The 15,780-nt window shown below is 44.0% G+C and overlaps 1 protein-coding gene across 2 annotated transcripts; it reads right to left on the reverse strand.

Annotated features, from left to right (window-relative positions):
- Nucleotides 1–6,576: 6,576 nt before the first annotated feature.
- Cthrc1 (collagen triple helix repeat containing 1) lies at nt 6,577–15,426 on the reverse strand. Of its 2 annotated transcripts, none has more exons than XM_041637747.1 (4): nt 15,174–15,426; nt 10,093–10,293; nt 8,962–9,178; nt 6,577–7,102 (listed from the first exon to the last, which is right to left on the reverse strand). In XM_041637747.1, exons 1-4 carry the CDS (start codon nt 15,321–15,323, stop codon nt 6,960–6,962), a joined length of 711 nt encoding a protein of 236 aa, XP_041493681.1. In that variant the 5' UTR covers nt 15,324–15,426; the 3' UTR covers nt 6,577–6,959. The 2 variants fall into 2 exon arrangements, with proteins under 2 accessions (XP_041493681.1, XP_041493680.1); XM_041637746.1 differs by having other exon boundaries at nt 10,093–10,314.
- Between the last annotated feature and the right edge of the window lie 354 nt (nt 15,427–15,780).

Genomic DNA, 15,780 nt, shown 5'->3' on the forward strand with positions numbered 1-15,780 from the left:
AGAAAAGAAAGAAAGAAAAAAAGAAACCCTGCTGCTTAATGTTTCTGGTTTCTCCAGAGATCTGTGGGCAAAATGATCTTTGTGCTCTGCTCCCAGCACGTCTCTTAACCCTTCTGTGATTGCTTTCCCACAGACAGCTAGCCTAAGAGACGTGTCCACACTGACGCCATAGTGGGAAACTCATCCCACGTGGGTCACCTGATGCTTCTACCAGGGCCCCCTGACTATAGTAAGCCAGACGCACCTTTAGAAAATAGCCATCTCAAGCCGGACCGTGGTGGTGTGTAACATGAGGGGCCTGCTTTGTTGGGGTTTCTGTGCTGCCCGGTTCCCACAGTCATTAGGTCCCAAAGAAAATACACAGAAATCTATATTAATGATAAAACTGATTGGCCCATTAGCACAGGCTTCATATTAGCTCTTATAACTTATATAGCCCATTATTCTTATCTATGTTAGCCACATGGCTCAGTACCTTTTTCAGCGAGGCAGGTCACATCCTGCTTCTTCGGTGATCTGGGCAGGACTGGGGAGGAATGGGCTTCCTCCTTCCCAGCATTCTCCTGTTCTCATTGCCCTACCTTTACTTCCTGTCTGGTTGACCCACCTATACTTCCTGCCTGGCCAATCAGCATTTATTTAAAACATGGTTGACAGAATACAGACAATTCTCCCACACAAGTGGTGCACACCTTTAATCACAGCACTGGGAGGCAGAGACAGGTGAATCTCTGTGAGTTCGAGGCCAGCCTGGTCTACAAAGAGAGTTCCAGGACAGACTCCAAAGCTATAGAGAAGCCCTGTACTCCCTCCCAAAATAAATAAAAATTGTTTTCCTTCAAACCCTATATATCCTGTCTTTGATTCTCTCACTCATGTTTGCTAAAATTGCCAGTGAACATCTCTGTTTGCCACAAACACTCACAGCTACTGGATCTGCTGGACCAAAAGTACGAGAGGGAGTGTTGCTTCTGTTGTTGCCTGCATTTGCTTCAGAGCCATCAGGCCTGGTTCTTCAAGACTGGCAGCTGTAGGGGTGACTTGGGTTAAAGTAGCCCACTCAGATGTTACATATGTCTTTAAACCCAAGAATAGCTCCAAGTGGGGGGTTGCTAAGTTCTTTTTTTAATTGATTTTTATTGAGCTCTACATTTTTCTCTGCTCCCCTCTCTGCCTCTCCCCTCCCTCCTTCAATCCTCTCCCAAGGTCCCCATGCTCCCAATTTACTCAGGAGATCTTGTCTTTTTCTACTACCCATGTAGATTAGATCTATGTAAGTCTCTCTTAGTGTCCACATTGTTGTCTAAGTTCTCTGGGATTGTGGTTTGTAGGCTGGTTTTCTTTGCTTTATATTTTAAATCCACCTATGAATGAGTACATGTGATAATTGACTTTCTGTGTCTGGGTTACCTCACTTAAAATAGTGTTTTCTAGCTCCATCCATTTTCCTACAAAATTCAAGATGTTGTTATTTTTTTTCTGCTGTGTAGTACTCCATTGTATAAATGTACCACATTTTCCTTATCCATTCTTCGGTGGAGGGACATTTAGGTTATTTCAGGTTCTGGCTATGACAAACAAAGCTCCTATGAACATAGTAGAGCACATGTCCTTTTGGCACGATTGAGCATCCTTTGGATATATACCCCAAAGTGGTATTACTAGTAGGGTCTTGAGGAAGGTTGTTTCCTAATTTTCTGAGAAATCACCACACTGACATCCAAAGGGGCTGGACCAGTTTGCATTCTGCAATGCAGAAGGGTTCCCTTTTCCCCACAACCTCTCCAGCATAAATTGTCTTCAGTGTTTTTGATCTTGGCCACAGGTGTAAGATGGAATCTCAGAGTTGTTTTGATTTGCATTTCTCTGATGACTAAGGATACTGAACATTCCTTAAGTGTGAGAGACATTTCAGCCATTTTAGATTCCTCTGTTGAGAGTTCTCTGTTTAGGTCTGTACTCCATTTTTTTTTAACTTTTTTTTTCCATTTTTTTTTATTGGATTATGTGTTCTTTTGGTGACCAATTTCTTGAGTTCTTTGTATATTTTAGAGATCAGACCTCTGTCTGATGTGGGGTTAGTGAAGATCTTTTCCCATTCTGTAGGCTGTTGTTTTGTCTTGTTGACTGTGTCCTTTGCTTTACAGAAGCTTTCCAGTTTCAGGAGGTCCCATTTATTAATTGTTTCTCTCAGTGTCTGTGCTGCTGAGGTTATATTTAGGAAGTGGTCTCCTGTGCCAATGCATTCAAGTGTACTTCCCAGCTAAGTTGTTTTCATAGTGATGGCAAGAATGTCTTTCCAACAACTCAGGTGTCATTCTCTCTTGGAGAATACATGAAGGGACCTGCATTGGCCCAAGATGTCCCAAGACCCAGCACAAAAGAAATTGATTTGTCCTAAAGGGACAAAGGACAGGGAATAAAAGACAAAGGCAGGGGATAGAGGATGAGGGAGAAGGGGAAGGGAGCAAGGGAGAGGGGAAAGGGATGTTTGACCCAGAGGGACAAAGAACTGCCTCTGGATGAAGAGGAGACAGATGTGGCCCATTGGCAAATGGTGGTGTATAAATGCAAAGGGGGAAACCCCGTACTAGGGTAAGTTGTTTCATTGTAATTGGGAGTGTTCCTTGGGTGAGTCAAAGGGGGATTTTGATTGCTGGACTTCAACATTTTGGGTTTTTTTTTTTTTTTTTTTTTGGTTTTTCGAGACAGGGTTTCTCTGTGGCTTTGGAGCCTGTCCTGGAACTAGCTCTGTAGACCAGGCTGGTCTCGAACTCACAGAGATCTGCCTGCCTCTGCCTCCCGAGTGCTGGGATTAAAGGCGTGCGCCACCATCGCCCGGCTGGACTTCAACATTTTGATAACTGGACCTTGGCAGTCAGCCTCAGGTGGAGGAAGTGGCCAAATAAGAGAATGGACCACAGTGGCTAGCTTTAGGGGTGTAATCTAATGGTTTTTATCAAGGCAGAGGAAATGGGGGAGAAGGCAAGGCCTGCCAGAGCCATGCCTGCCATACTCAGACCAGCTAGAGCTCCTTCAGTAGATACCATCCTAACTCACAGTAATAACCTGTCGGGAATTCCAGTGAAGCTGGGGGCGCCTGTCTTGGTGGGAGTTAGTTATCTCCCTCTCTGGCTCACACGAGTCTGTGAACACTAATGTTCTTCACTCAGCTTCTGGTGGGCTTTTATTTTGTATATTTCCAGGAGCTCTTATAAATGAGGGAGGCGAGCGTCTGGGCTGTGATAGCAGTGACAGGTCAGTCACCCATGGTGGAAGGAAAGAGTAAGGGAGTCCAGATATTCGGTGGTGCTCACTTCAGATCATGATCTGTTTCAGGTGGCAATGTGACATCAGTGGAGGTGAAGCAGAGATGCCTGCTGCTGTACCACGGCACTGGTTAGAAGCCTTGTCAACATCTGTGTGGTATTTCATACTGCTGACCATCCCTTCTTTCGTTAAACTGCCATTGGCTTGATTATATGCTTGGCTTTGGATTCCTGCTTTTCTAGCCACTCAATTTCCTCAGTCTGGAATTTTCTCTTACATTTGTCTGTTTCCTTTTTTGTAATGTGGTCTCATTTTCACATTTCTTGTTTTTCTTTTTCCTTCTCAGACAGTCCAGGCTGGCCTTGAACGAGTGGACTGGCTGGTTTTAGGACAACTTGCACAAGCAAGAGTCATCAGTGAGGAAGGAGCCTCAGGTGAGAAATGCCTCAGAAGTATCAGTCCGTAGGAAAGCCTGTAGGGCATTTTCTTTGCTTTTATATTCTCTTGTTTCTTTTCTTTCTTCTTTTTTGTTTTTCTTGGTTTTTCAAGACAGGGTTTCTCTGTAGCTTTGGAGCCTGTCCTGGAACTAGCTCTTGTAGACCAGGCTGGCCTCGAACTCACAGAGATCCGCCTGCCTCTGCCTCCTGAGTGCTGGGATTAAAGGTGTGCACCACCACCGCCTGGCACTAGTAGCTGCTTTTAAAACGTGTGTAATACATAATATAAAGTTCTCATTTTGCCTGTTTGATATGTATGGCTTGGTGGCATTTAATGTATTCAGTGTTATGTAGCCATCACCACAATCATTCTAGAATATTTTTATCACCAGAGAACAAAATCCTACCCGTGCTGTATAGCCATGCTCTTCCAGCAAACACTAATCTGCTGGTGCAGCCTTGGTCTGGCTTCTCACTTAGCATAATGGTTTTAGGTTCATCCACATTGCAAGCCTTGTGTCAATACTTGGTTCTTTTTGTGGCTGGATAATGTTACAATATAGTCATATACTTCTGTTTGTTCATCTTTGTCCTGTTTTGATGGATATTTGGTTTGTTTCCTCTTTTTCACCACTGTAAGTAGCACTGTGGTAGGCATCCATAATCTATTGGTTACTGCTGTGATAAAATACCACGACCAAAGGAAACTTAGGAGTTTATTTTGGCTTATGTTTCCAGAGGGTTGGATGTCCATCGTGGTGGGGAAGGCCTTGAGAAGTAACAGGAAGTCGAGAGATGACATCTCACTGCACACAGGAAGCAGAGAGAAAACTGGAACTGGGTTGGAATTATAAGCTCTAGAGACTACTCTTGACATACCTCCTCCAACAAGTCTCCACATCCTAGAAGTTCTATAACTTACCCCAACAGCACCACCACCGGGAACTGGATTTTCAAATACATGAGCCTGTGAGGGAAGATTCCTCATTCAAACCACCGCACGTGGATTCACATTATCTTAACTGTTTCAATGCTCCAAAGACCGAGCGCTGTTTAAGAATAAAGAAAATATCACACCTACTGTCAATATTTACTATCTTAAGAAAAATTGACCTTGTGCTGTGTTTGTAATTTTCTTGAATAAGTGTCTGTGTACAAACCTGGCAATAGGCTGATATGATCTTACGCCTCTTTTTAATTTTTTTTTGCAATTTGTTGAAGAAATCAAATTATCTTTCAAGTTTTCTATAGTCAGTATTTTGCTTTTTATCTCTATTGCTATATCTCTATTGCTATATCTCTATCCATCTTATATCCTCTGTCTTTTTACCAATAAATAGTTATATCTGCATGCTAAGTTGAATCCGGGTTTGACTGCTGCTAAAATTATTTCTTAGATGGTGCCATATGACTTCCTAATGGGGTACTTAGTCTTGTCTCTCTTTTGGGGGATGTTACGAGCCATGAATCTGCACTAAAAATCCCTTAATTCATAAATGGCTGAAAAGGGTGATTGTCTAATGCTAGCATTCTTTCTTCAACTGTTAACTATGAATATGCAATACTATTAAAATAAACTGTGTGTGTATATATACATACATATACTTTTTAAATATATGACTTTGTATAATAGTATTATATTTATTTATTTACTTATTTTGTGTGTGTGCATGTGTGCATTTGTGTAGAAGCACACCTGTGCCATGGTTAGTGTGTAGAGATCAAAGGACAACTTCCAGCAGTTGTATTGCACACAAACCTTCCACTCTATAGACCTTGGGATTGACCATGCCGTCAGGCTTGGTGGCAAACACCTTTACTCACTGGGCCACCTCATTGGACTACATATACTTAAAAAAAAAAAGAGTAATTCCTTCATTCATAACTGATTTGGTTATTCAGAGACATAATTCATATAAAGAAAACAGGACGAGTGTTTGGTTCTAATTCCCAGTTTTGAATACAAGTTGATTTGTTGGCATCTCACAATTTCCACAATGAATTTTTATTTTATCATCTTGGTTGATATTTTTCAAACTATTGCAATCATTGTCTTTATTGATGCTCATGCCATCCTTGCCATTAGGAAGCAATTCAAGCTGAATCCTTGGGTCCTTTTGTGTTGCCTTCTCACAGTTGCCTTGTTTCCCAAGTAAGGCGTTCTGGGATCCTATTGTGGATTTCCTGCCCAAGGGCTAAAGTCACTCGTATCCTACAGGGCCTTCCCATTGTAGCTGCCGCAGTCTGAGCAGCGCTTAGCTGACCATTGTTCCTAGGTCTTCTTAGTAAATTAAACTGCAGTTCTTGCTGAGGCTCCCAGCTCAAGCCCAGAACTTCATCTTCCTCACACTCACCCTCAGCTGGTGAACGCCCTCTGATCACCTCGACTCAAAGCAATTACTTCCACCTTGAAGTCTACAAGCGCCTTCAAGAATCTCACTTGTGTGTGTCTTATCCTTTCTGCCAATTGGTAAGTAGTTTGAGGCTAGAGCCATATGTTTTTACTTTTTGATACAGTAAGATAAAATTCCTAAAATACTGTTATAATCCTGACATATAAACACCCTTATGTCTTCTTCATATCCCTCAAGATACAGAACCATATTATACATATGTTACAATTTCAGTTGTTAAATGAATACTTAAAGTTTAGATTTATGTTCAACTTCTAATATATTAAGTACTAAAAATTCAATTTCAGTGGCAAAATCTTCAGTTTAAAAATATTAAACTTGCCAGGCATGGTTCACACTTGGAAAGTATTGGCAGGCAGATCTCTGAGTTCAAGGCCAGCCTGATCTACAGTGCGACTTTCAGGACAGCCAGAGCTACACAAAACAAACAAACAAACAGAAGAAGAATATTAAAGCTGTTTGAAACATTTTACTTAACAGATACAAAATAATTCTAAACATTTACAGCTCGTACAATGGCATAACTTTTATGTTTTTAAAAAAAGTTGACATCAGGAAATAAGAAATACTAAAGATCACAGTGACATTCCAATATAAAGCTTCAACAGAATTATGAAAGAAGTACTGGGAGAAAATCCTGAAACCAGCCTTGGTTGAAGTAAAACAGACAATGCTAAGTTTTAAAATGTGAGATCATACTTCGGTCTGTAAACATATTTAACTTCGCATTTTCATTCAGCTGGGTGCATAAAGTGATTTCTCAAATGTCATTTAAATGAACCCTTCAAAGGTTTGGTTTTAAAAATAAAAGAGGTAGGGAGCGGAAGCTTCGGAGGGTTTATTTTGGCAGCTCTTCGATAATGATGCGAGATACTGAGTTCCATCCAGTAGAAGCATCTCCTTTAGGGTAGTCAGAGCAGGTGCCGACCCAGATGGCCACATCCACCAGCCCAGCACCGATGCCTTCACACAGTCCTTCCACTGCAAACAGAACCATCACAACTCTTTAGAACAAAAGCAAAACCATTCCTTCCGCACCTACTGTAGAACATCAGTTATAATCCTGTTTGATGGAAAGCTAACTAAAGATTCTAGTACCTGACAGGGATTTCATAATAAAGGTCTCTTTTTCTTTTTTTTTAAGATTTATTTATTTATTATGTATATAACATTTTGCTTCCATGTATACCCACACACCAGAAAAGGGACCCAGATCTCATTACAGATGGTTGTGAGCCATCATATGGTTGCTGGAAATTGAACTCACGACCTCTGGAAGAGCAGTCAGTGCTCTTAACCACTGAGCCATCTCTCCAGCCCAAAGGTCTCTTTTTCTTAAGAAGTTGGCACGTAAATATTTTTGAAGGCAGGTACATTATTACTATGCTATTTCCTCAGTGGGCAGTGTTCTCAAACCAGAATGTGTTTTGTTATAGACAGATGGTTTAAAATCAAAGAACAATTTACCAAATCATACAGGAAGCCTGCAGTTTCAACTGTCAAGACTTCCCAACTTTGGAAGAGACCTGAACCAGAGCCCAAATCAAGATATGCAGGTCTTTTAAAAGAAAGCCCTTTCCAGCACTGATCCATAGAGCTGATGATATGCAAATCAAGAATAGGACTTTTATGTGGTTGAAAGAAATCCTAGCTTAATCTTATGCCGGTGATTCAATGTGTGAATCTATTTTACACATTCTTTTTTTGCAAAAAATTATACATATGTATATATGTATGTATATCTATCAATCACCTGTCTATCATCTATTCATCCATCCATCTATCAATTATCTATCTATCTATCTATCTATCTATCTATCTCACCTGTCTGTCTGTCTGTCTGCCTGCCTGTCTGTCTGACTGTCATCATGATCAATAGGTGTGTGTATGTAGGTGTGAATACACCTGTGCCACAGTGCCCATATGGAGATCAGAGGAACACTTATCACAGGAGTTGGTCCTCTCCTTCCATCATATGGGTCCCAGGGATCTAACTTGGGCCATCAGTCTCAGGGATAAGCACCTTCTACGGCTAAACCATCTCACCGACCTTTAACAGGATTCCTGTAATTAAAAAGAAACCCCGCTTTTTGTTCTGTTCTGTTTTGAGGCTGTATCCTCCCATGTCCTCTGGGCTCTCCCCCACGGACATACACCTTGCAGTCCATCTTACCAAAGTTCTTTGCTCACAGCTGAAAAAGATTTCATGATTGGTCACTAAAGCAAGCAGAGAGACATGCTTCCTTGGATGTCTGTGTGAAGTGAGAAAGAAACCTGGGTTGGCAGATTCCTACAGACAGTGAATGGTGGCATGGAAGCCGTACAGTAGCTGTGTAGCTTGCCTGTGGGCTGAGAGGAATGTGCTCACGTGCCTGTTAGATTCCACCCTAGGGAGGTCAGTGCAGTCCAGCGGAGCCCCCTTAAGGCCTAGAAACGTGCCCACTTAACCCTGTGGCCAAAGAACTCCAGACAGGTGTGGGCTTAGTATCAGTCTCACAGTGAATCAAGTGGTTAAATGCCGACTTTAACAAGTCAAACCCCCCTTAGCTCGATCTTCCTGGAGGAGTGTCACCCCGGCAGGCATTTTCCAAGCTTCCCCGATGAGCCTGCTGTGTAGCCATGGCTGAGAACCAGAGCCACCGCTCGACAGAATCACTGCCTGTGGTTGTCATTTCTAACTTGTCATTGACTTTCAGCTTTGGGACACATCGGCACAACCAGGGCTTTTTGTTGTTATTTATTTTGCTTTTAAGACACGGGTGTTGGCGACTGACGCGCTAGTGGAAATCAGACACCCCCACAGGCAGATCCGAGGCACGCTCTGCCACTGTCATACATACCTGAAGAAGTACGGTGGATATTGATTGTTGAATTTAATTCAGGGCTTCCTTGATCCAGATAGATGATGGCTTCAATGGGAAGAGGTCCTGAACACTCGGCTCCATTAAATGTGAAATACCAGCGCTGGCAGCACGCGTTTCTGCACTTTAGCCGAAGTGAGCCGCTGAACAGGACTCGCAGAGCGCTGTTGGAGCGCATCTTCGTGAACGTGCACTCCTGCACAGCAGAAAACCAGCTGGACGCGTTCCATTTTAACTCAAAAGATACTGCGACCATCAAGTTACTGAGGCTAACCCAGAGCAACGGCAACAGTCTGGAATTTGGGGGAGGTCCATGAGACTCCACTGACCAACAGCTCAAAAAGAGGTTTCTGGGATTGGGCTTTTTATTTGATAGTCTATGATGTCTAGGCCATTTGTGCTCCTTTACATTTTAAAATGTAAAATGTCTCTCAGGGGCAAGTTCCCTGCCCAAGGATAGCCAGTTCCTACAATGCTGGATTGTACAGACTACAGACGATAACAAGTCTCCTGTTTTCACTTCTGAGAACAAGTTTGTTTGACCCATCTGCACCCGTATGAGTTTGATCACTTGTGGGCGGAGTTTCACAGGCTTAAGGTACGACAGGATGTATGCTTGCCCCTGATTGGACCTGACAGGAAATACAATGGATTATGGGTTTTCCTTCTTAAGCCGGTGCAAACCGATATTTGGGGTCATTTCCCAGAAACCTGGCTATGGACCTGGCTGGAGCCCATTTGGCTTTATACTATGGTAGTGGTCTCATTCTCAATCGCTGGGGCTAACACTGTCTTCCACTTTTAGGCCTGAAGCTACAGTAGGATGTGTTAGACTAAATTTAAATTTATGTAATGGTAAGATTAGAATGTTGGTTATTGTCTAACCTGAAAAATACTATGCTTTCTTTTTGCATTTGCTTTAAGTAAATACTTTTATGAAATTAACTGAAATGTTATCAAACTCTTCATTAATTTTAAGTAAAAAAAAATCACAAATTATTGTCCCGCATCTTTTTATTTAAAGTTCTTTAGCAAAAAAAAAAAAAAGACACTGACTTACAAAACTCCTACATTTTGCTTCAACTTTAATATAATTTGAACTTTGCTTACCACAATTTTCCCAAGATCGATGCCGTAATTCAGAGAACTCCACGAACACTGCTTGTAGTTTGGGGTCCAGGATTCCTCAAAACTTTCCCGTAGGCACTCCCCCTTTTCTCCTTTGAATCCATCCCGACCTGGAATTCCGGGTGTCCCAGGGATGCCATTGGCGCCAGGGTTCCCGTCGCGACCAGGAACTCCGGCTGGTCCCTGTAAGCACATTCCATTGTACTGCAGTACAAGGAGAAGCGGGAAAGCAACAGTAAATCAGATGCAAAGTCAGTATGGGGTGCAGGGATGCAGTTCAGCGGCAGAGCTCTTGCCCAGCATGCACAAGGCTCAAGGTTTGATTCCCAGTCTGAAGTTGGGACCATAGCCTCCAGCCCCTGGCATCCATCCCAGTCCCCTAGCCTGGGAGTTGCAGTGCTCTAGACTCCAAATCCCAGCATGCCAGGTCATTCCCATAGGGTATTTAAATGGGCTCCCAAAGGAGAAACATGTGGTTTGGGGTTCGCATGGGCTCCCTGCTGTTCTGTCTCTCTGCCATGCGCTAGGCCACAAGAGAGTGTCATTCTTAATAAGACGATGGGCATTTTGATTTGGTTTGATTTGACCTAATTGGACTTCTTGTGCAGGCGGAGCTGCCTTTTCTTAGTTTTTACTTAACACCCAGTGCAAAATAAGTAAACAAGGAAATACATTCATGACGGTGTAAATAAACAATATAGAAGGTTCTGGTGATCACATCTACATTTATTTTTAATCTGTCAAGAGTCCCTTTAAAGCACCTTGTCCATGTTCTGACGAGTTACTCTGGAGAACTCATGTTAAGGTTATCTAGAAGACATTATCACTTCTTTATATGTTTTTACTGCACACACTTACACAAATCGGAAACATATTTTCATGTCTTTTTCTATTTATGATTATAAATAATTTTAACTAGCTGTTTTCCAAGGTACACATCCTTGATCTTTTTTCTTTTTTCTTTTTAATTTTTTGAGACAGCGTTTCTCTATAGCTTTGGAGCCTGTCCTGGAACTAGCTCTTATAGACCAGATTGACCTCAAACTCACAGAGATCCACCTGCCTCTGCCTCCCGAGTGCTGGGATTAAAGGTGTGCGCCACCACCGCCAGGCTTGATCTTTTTTTAATTTAAATTTTGTCCTTACTATTTTATGAGTATGGTAGCATGCCTGGCTTGTGCCGGCTAGAGGAGGGATCAGAGCTCTTGGAGCTGGAATGACAGCTTGTGAGCTGTCATGTGAGTGCTGGGAATTGAACGTGGGTCCCCGGAAAAACAGCCAGTGCTTTTCAACAGCTGAGCCATCTCTCCAGCCCCCAATAGTCTATGTTTGTTCCTTATAATTCCACATTTTATCAAGCATTTATACTCCATAAATGCACTTTTATAATATTATACCTTTTTTTTTCTTTCAAGACACATTCAGATATTAGCATTCAGACATTATGCTGGCCTGTCACCTGTCAGGATGCACTTGCCAGTACTCAGGTTGTACTCAGATCTGCTCAGGGCCTGACAAATCAGTTACATGGTCACCTCGCTACAGCTAAGTCCCCTTTAAAAGGCAGGGCCTGCCCACCTCCTCTCTCTGTGTCTCATCTCTCTGTTTTCCTCTTGCAGGCACAGGCCAGTTTTTAAATTATAACAAGGCACAGTTTTTCTGTGTAGCCCTGGCTGTCCTGGAACTCGCTCTGTAGACCAGTCTGGCCCAGAGCTGCCTGCCTCTACCTCCTGAGTGTTGGGATTAAAGGTGTGCACCACCACTGTCTTGTTATCACACATTTTTTTTAAAACATAATTCTTTGTTGATCCTTTGGGAATTTCACATCAAGCACCCCGATTCCACTCATCTCCCAGCCCCTCCACATCCACTCCTCACCCTTGCAGCATCAAAACAAAACAAACAAACATACAAAAATCTTTAATACTCAGTTTTTGGGTGCTTAATTCTGTTTTTTGTTATAAATATTTTCCCCTTCTCCTCTCCTATAAATATTGATATAATGAAAATACTTATCCATATAGACTTGTTCTGCTTTTGAGTGACTTCCTTAAGATTAATAAAACCTTAGCAGTCAATAATTATCTTTTTTTAAAAAAAATATTTTTATTTTATGTGTATTGGTGTTTTATCTGCATGTTTGTCTGTGTGAAGGTGTCAGATCCCATGGAACTGGAGTTACAGATAGTTGTGAGCTGCCATGTGGGTGCTAGGATTGAACTTGGGTTGTTTGGAAGAGCAGCCAGTGCTCTTAACTGCTGAGCCATTTCTCCAGGCCCTGAATCCACCCCCCACCCCCCCAACGCAAGACAGGGTTTCTCTGTGCAACAGTCCTGGCTGTCCTGGAACTCACTCATTGACCAGGCTAGCCTCGAACTCACAGAGATCTGCCTGCCTCTGCCTCCTGAATTCTGGGATTGAAGGCGTGCGCCACCACCACCTGGCTAATAATTATTCTGTATTGCATTATCTCTAAGTTGGATACCCTTTCATCCGCTTCTCCTATTTTGATGTAAAGAAGGATGTACTAGGATAGCACTTTTCCAACCCCTTCCATCCCCATAAATAGCAGTCTGTGGCCCGGTTTCATGTGACTACCTGTCCTCAACAGATAGGTAATAATCAACCAAACCATCTGTAAGAGCTAGAATTCTCTGTTTTGTTGTTCGTTTTGTATCTGTTGTAAAATTTAAATGCATACATTCTAGAACTATTTTCTTTTTATTTTAATACTAGCCTCACTCATTTCTAGATATGTGAGACCAGGCCATTTACCCATCATTCCAATGCCTGGGGATAAACTGGGGATAATCAAGCATTCTTGTCTTAAAGTTAGTGGTTGGTAGCACACCACTGTAATCCCTGTACTCGGGAGGCAGGGGCAGGAGGAGCCCGAGCTCAGTATTCTCCCAACAGAGCAAATTTGAGACGAGCCTGGGATACATGAGACTGCTCTTACACACACACACACACACACACACACACACACACACACACACACACACACACACACACACAGGGGGGTGGGGCACGTGTCCATATTACAGTAATGGGGCTTGAACATAGATTCTCATGCATGTTAGGCAAGTGGTCAACCACTGACCTACAACAGCGATACTTGAGCTTCCTTCGTCCAGTTCCCGTGCCTACCCTCAAATTAGTTCCCACGGAAACAAGGGTGCCATTAATTAGACCTTTCAAATGCAATGCATTCCAAATAAATTCTTACTTTAACGTTACCCTAGTAAATTTCTCTAGTATATTTCAGATTTTTAACTCCTCTCAGGCAAGATGTTACGTAGAGTGAACTTTGTCTTTTCCCAATTTAAAACCCTAGTCCCAATAGATGTTTAGAGTCCTCTGTGAACGTCAGTCAACAGTGAATGGAAGTTCCCTCCTGCTCCCCGTTTCTTATATTGGCCACCAGGGGGCAGAACTTCGAGGGCGCGTGAAAGGGAGGCTTTGACAGCGCCTGTACAAAGAAGTTACTTTATACACGCTGTTGAAGTCTTCCTAATGACTGTGTGGACTTTTTCTGTCACCGAGACCAAATCCAATCTACAGGATGCACCTGAGGCCGGCTGCACAGTACGCTTTGCCAAGTTGGGTTAGAGTTGTGGGGAACCACAGGTACCATAAAATCCTTAGAGCGGAGAATGTTAGCTTTAAGGGGAAAGGTGCTTTTTTTCTGTATCTAAACTACACATTCACAGCATGCGAACTGCACATGAACCACGCTCATGTGGCACATTTTTTTGAAACAATTTAGGTACTTAAAATAGAACTGGAGCCCCAACACAGTGTGCTTTTGTAGGACAAAATTATATATCATAGCAGAAGACAACGACAAAAACAAACAAAACGCTCCACCGCTGTGTGAAGCTTCAGAGATCCCCCTCCCCCCGCCCCAAGCGCTTTTGAATCCCGTTTAGAATTAGTTCTCAGGGAGCTTGCTTTATTAGCTTAGCCTAGGATGTCAGTTTAAGAAAGTCGAATCTTTAAAAAAAAAAAAAAATCACCAAATGCCCAGTCTTCTCACGTATTGCAATGCCTGACAACCATATAGATTGGCTCAAGGCCTGGAGTTTATGATGTGCCAAGGACTACAGATCTGTCGCTGGTTTGCTCTTGCATGGGGCAGAAAACTGGGTTTGTTGACTTTCAGAGTTAGGGGGAAAGGCTTTATGCAAACAGGCTTTCCCACAGGTTAGCCCCTCAGAAAGAGCTTGGGACATTTGCTTTCCCTGTAGCTCCATTGCTGCTTCTTCCCCTGTAGCTCCATTGCGATTGCAGTGTTTCTGTCTGGCAGCCACAGGCTGAAGACCGGACTGTGCTTCTGCTTTAAACAGGACAGGCGAAAGGGGTCCTGGGGAGGGCTCTCACTGGCACCCTTCATCTCCACCCCACCCCCTCCCCCCACCCCGCGCCCCCGTCCAGCTTCAAACCCTCAGTACCATTCCTGGCCCGAGCTCAAGACTGTCGAGGAGCCAATTGCCGTTCATAACTCCCCAGGAAGATGACCCGAAGTGACTCATAATCTTCAAGTTACAAAGAGCTGAACACATGTTTTGTGGGGGTTGTCTCTCCTCCAGGCAGACGTGGCCACCAGTCCCAACAAAGGACACGTTGCACAGCCTTGGCCCAGGCCCAGGCGATCAGCTGGCCTAGGGTCTTTCTCTGGCCTGCTTTTGAAATCAGCCAAGTAGCTCAATCTACTCCAGTTGCAACCACAACGTTCCCCACTTCTCTCAAAAGTGGCCTCTCCTGAGGCCAGAAATTCCTGGGCGCCTACACAGTCTTGGGACATCTCACCTAACCCACGTCGCATCTCTCCGATCATCTCTCATTATGGTCCCCCTGGAGTTTCAAGACTCCACTTCAGGCATGTCCCAGATCCTTCCCCGCCCACAGACTCAGACAAGGCTGGAGACTCCACTTAAGATACTTAACGGGCTGTCCTACGCGCACCCCTACGGTCAGCACCACCAACAGCCGTTTTGATGGCCTCCCAGGGTGTGCACGGCTGGGTCCTCTCCAGCACTAGGACCCACTCTCAGACTCACCAGGTCTACCACCTCCCTCTGTCGGATCTGCGCTTTTTGCTTCACCTTGGAGTTCTCGGAGGCGCTGGACTCGGAGGGCAACTGCAGCAGCAGCACCAGGAAGAGGCCGAGCAGCAGCTGCGGGGAGGCGGTACGCTCTTGGGGGTGCATGGTGTGCGGTGGCTGCTAAGCGCAGAGCAGGAGGTAGGGCAGTCGCCGGAGCCCGGCTCTGGTCGGTTGTCTGGCCCAGCTCTGCAACCCGCAGCATCAATGCTCCTTTCACTGAGCACCGCCCTTCCTTCTTCACTCCCGCCCCCTGGACACTCAGATCGTGCATACTGCAATAGGCCAGGGTCCTGGGCTCGAGCCCGCCCCTCCTCCGCAGCTCCGCCCGCCCGGACCCTCGCTGCCCGGTGACTGTGGTCCAGAACCATAGATGAGGGGGAATCAAGACAGCACGTGTCTTAAATCTGGTCCAGGAGTCTAGACGGCAAGTGTCTTAAATCTGGGCCAGGAATCACCTTTGGGTTCTTTTATTCCTAGCAAAGCTTTGGCAGAGAGAGAGAGAGAGAGAGAGAGAGAGAGAGAGAGAGAGAGAGAGACAGAGAGAGAGAGAGACACAGAGAGA

Source organism: Microtus oregoni, unplaced genomic scaffold (assembly GCF_018167655.1).
Source record: "Microtus oregoni isolate MIOR12 unplaced genomic scaffold, Mior012 000053F_ref0000044, whole genome shotgun sequence".
Classification (NCBI taxonomy): domain Eukaryota; kingdom Metazoa; phylum Chordata; class Mammalia; order Rodentia; family Cricetidae; genus Microtus; species Microtus oregoni.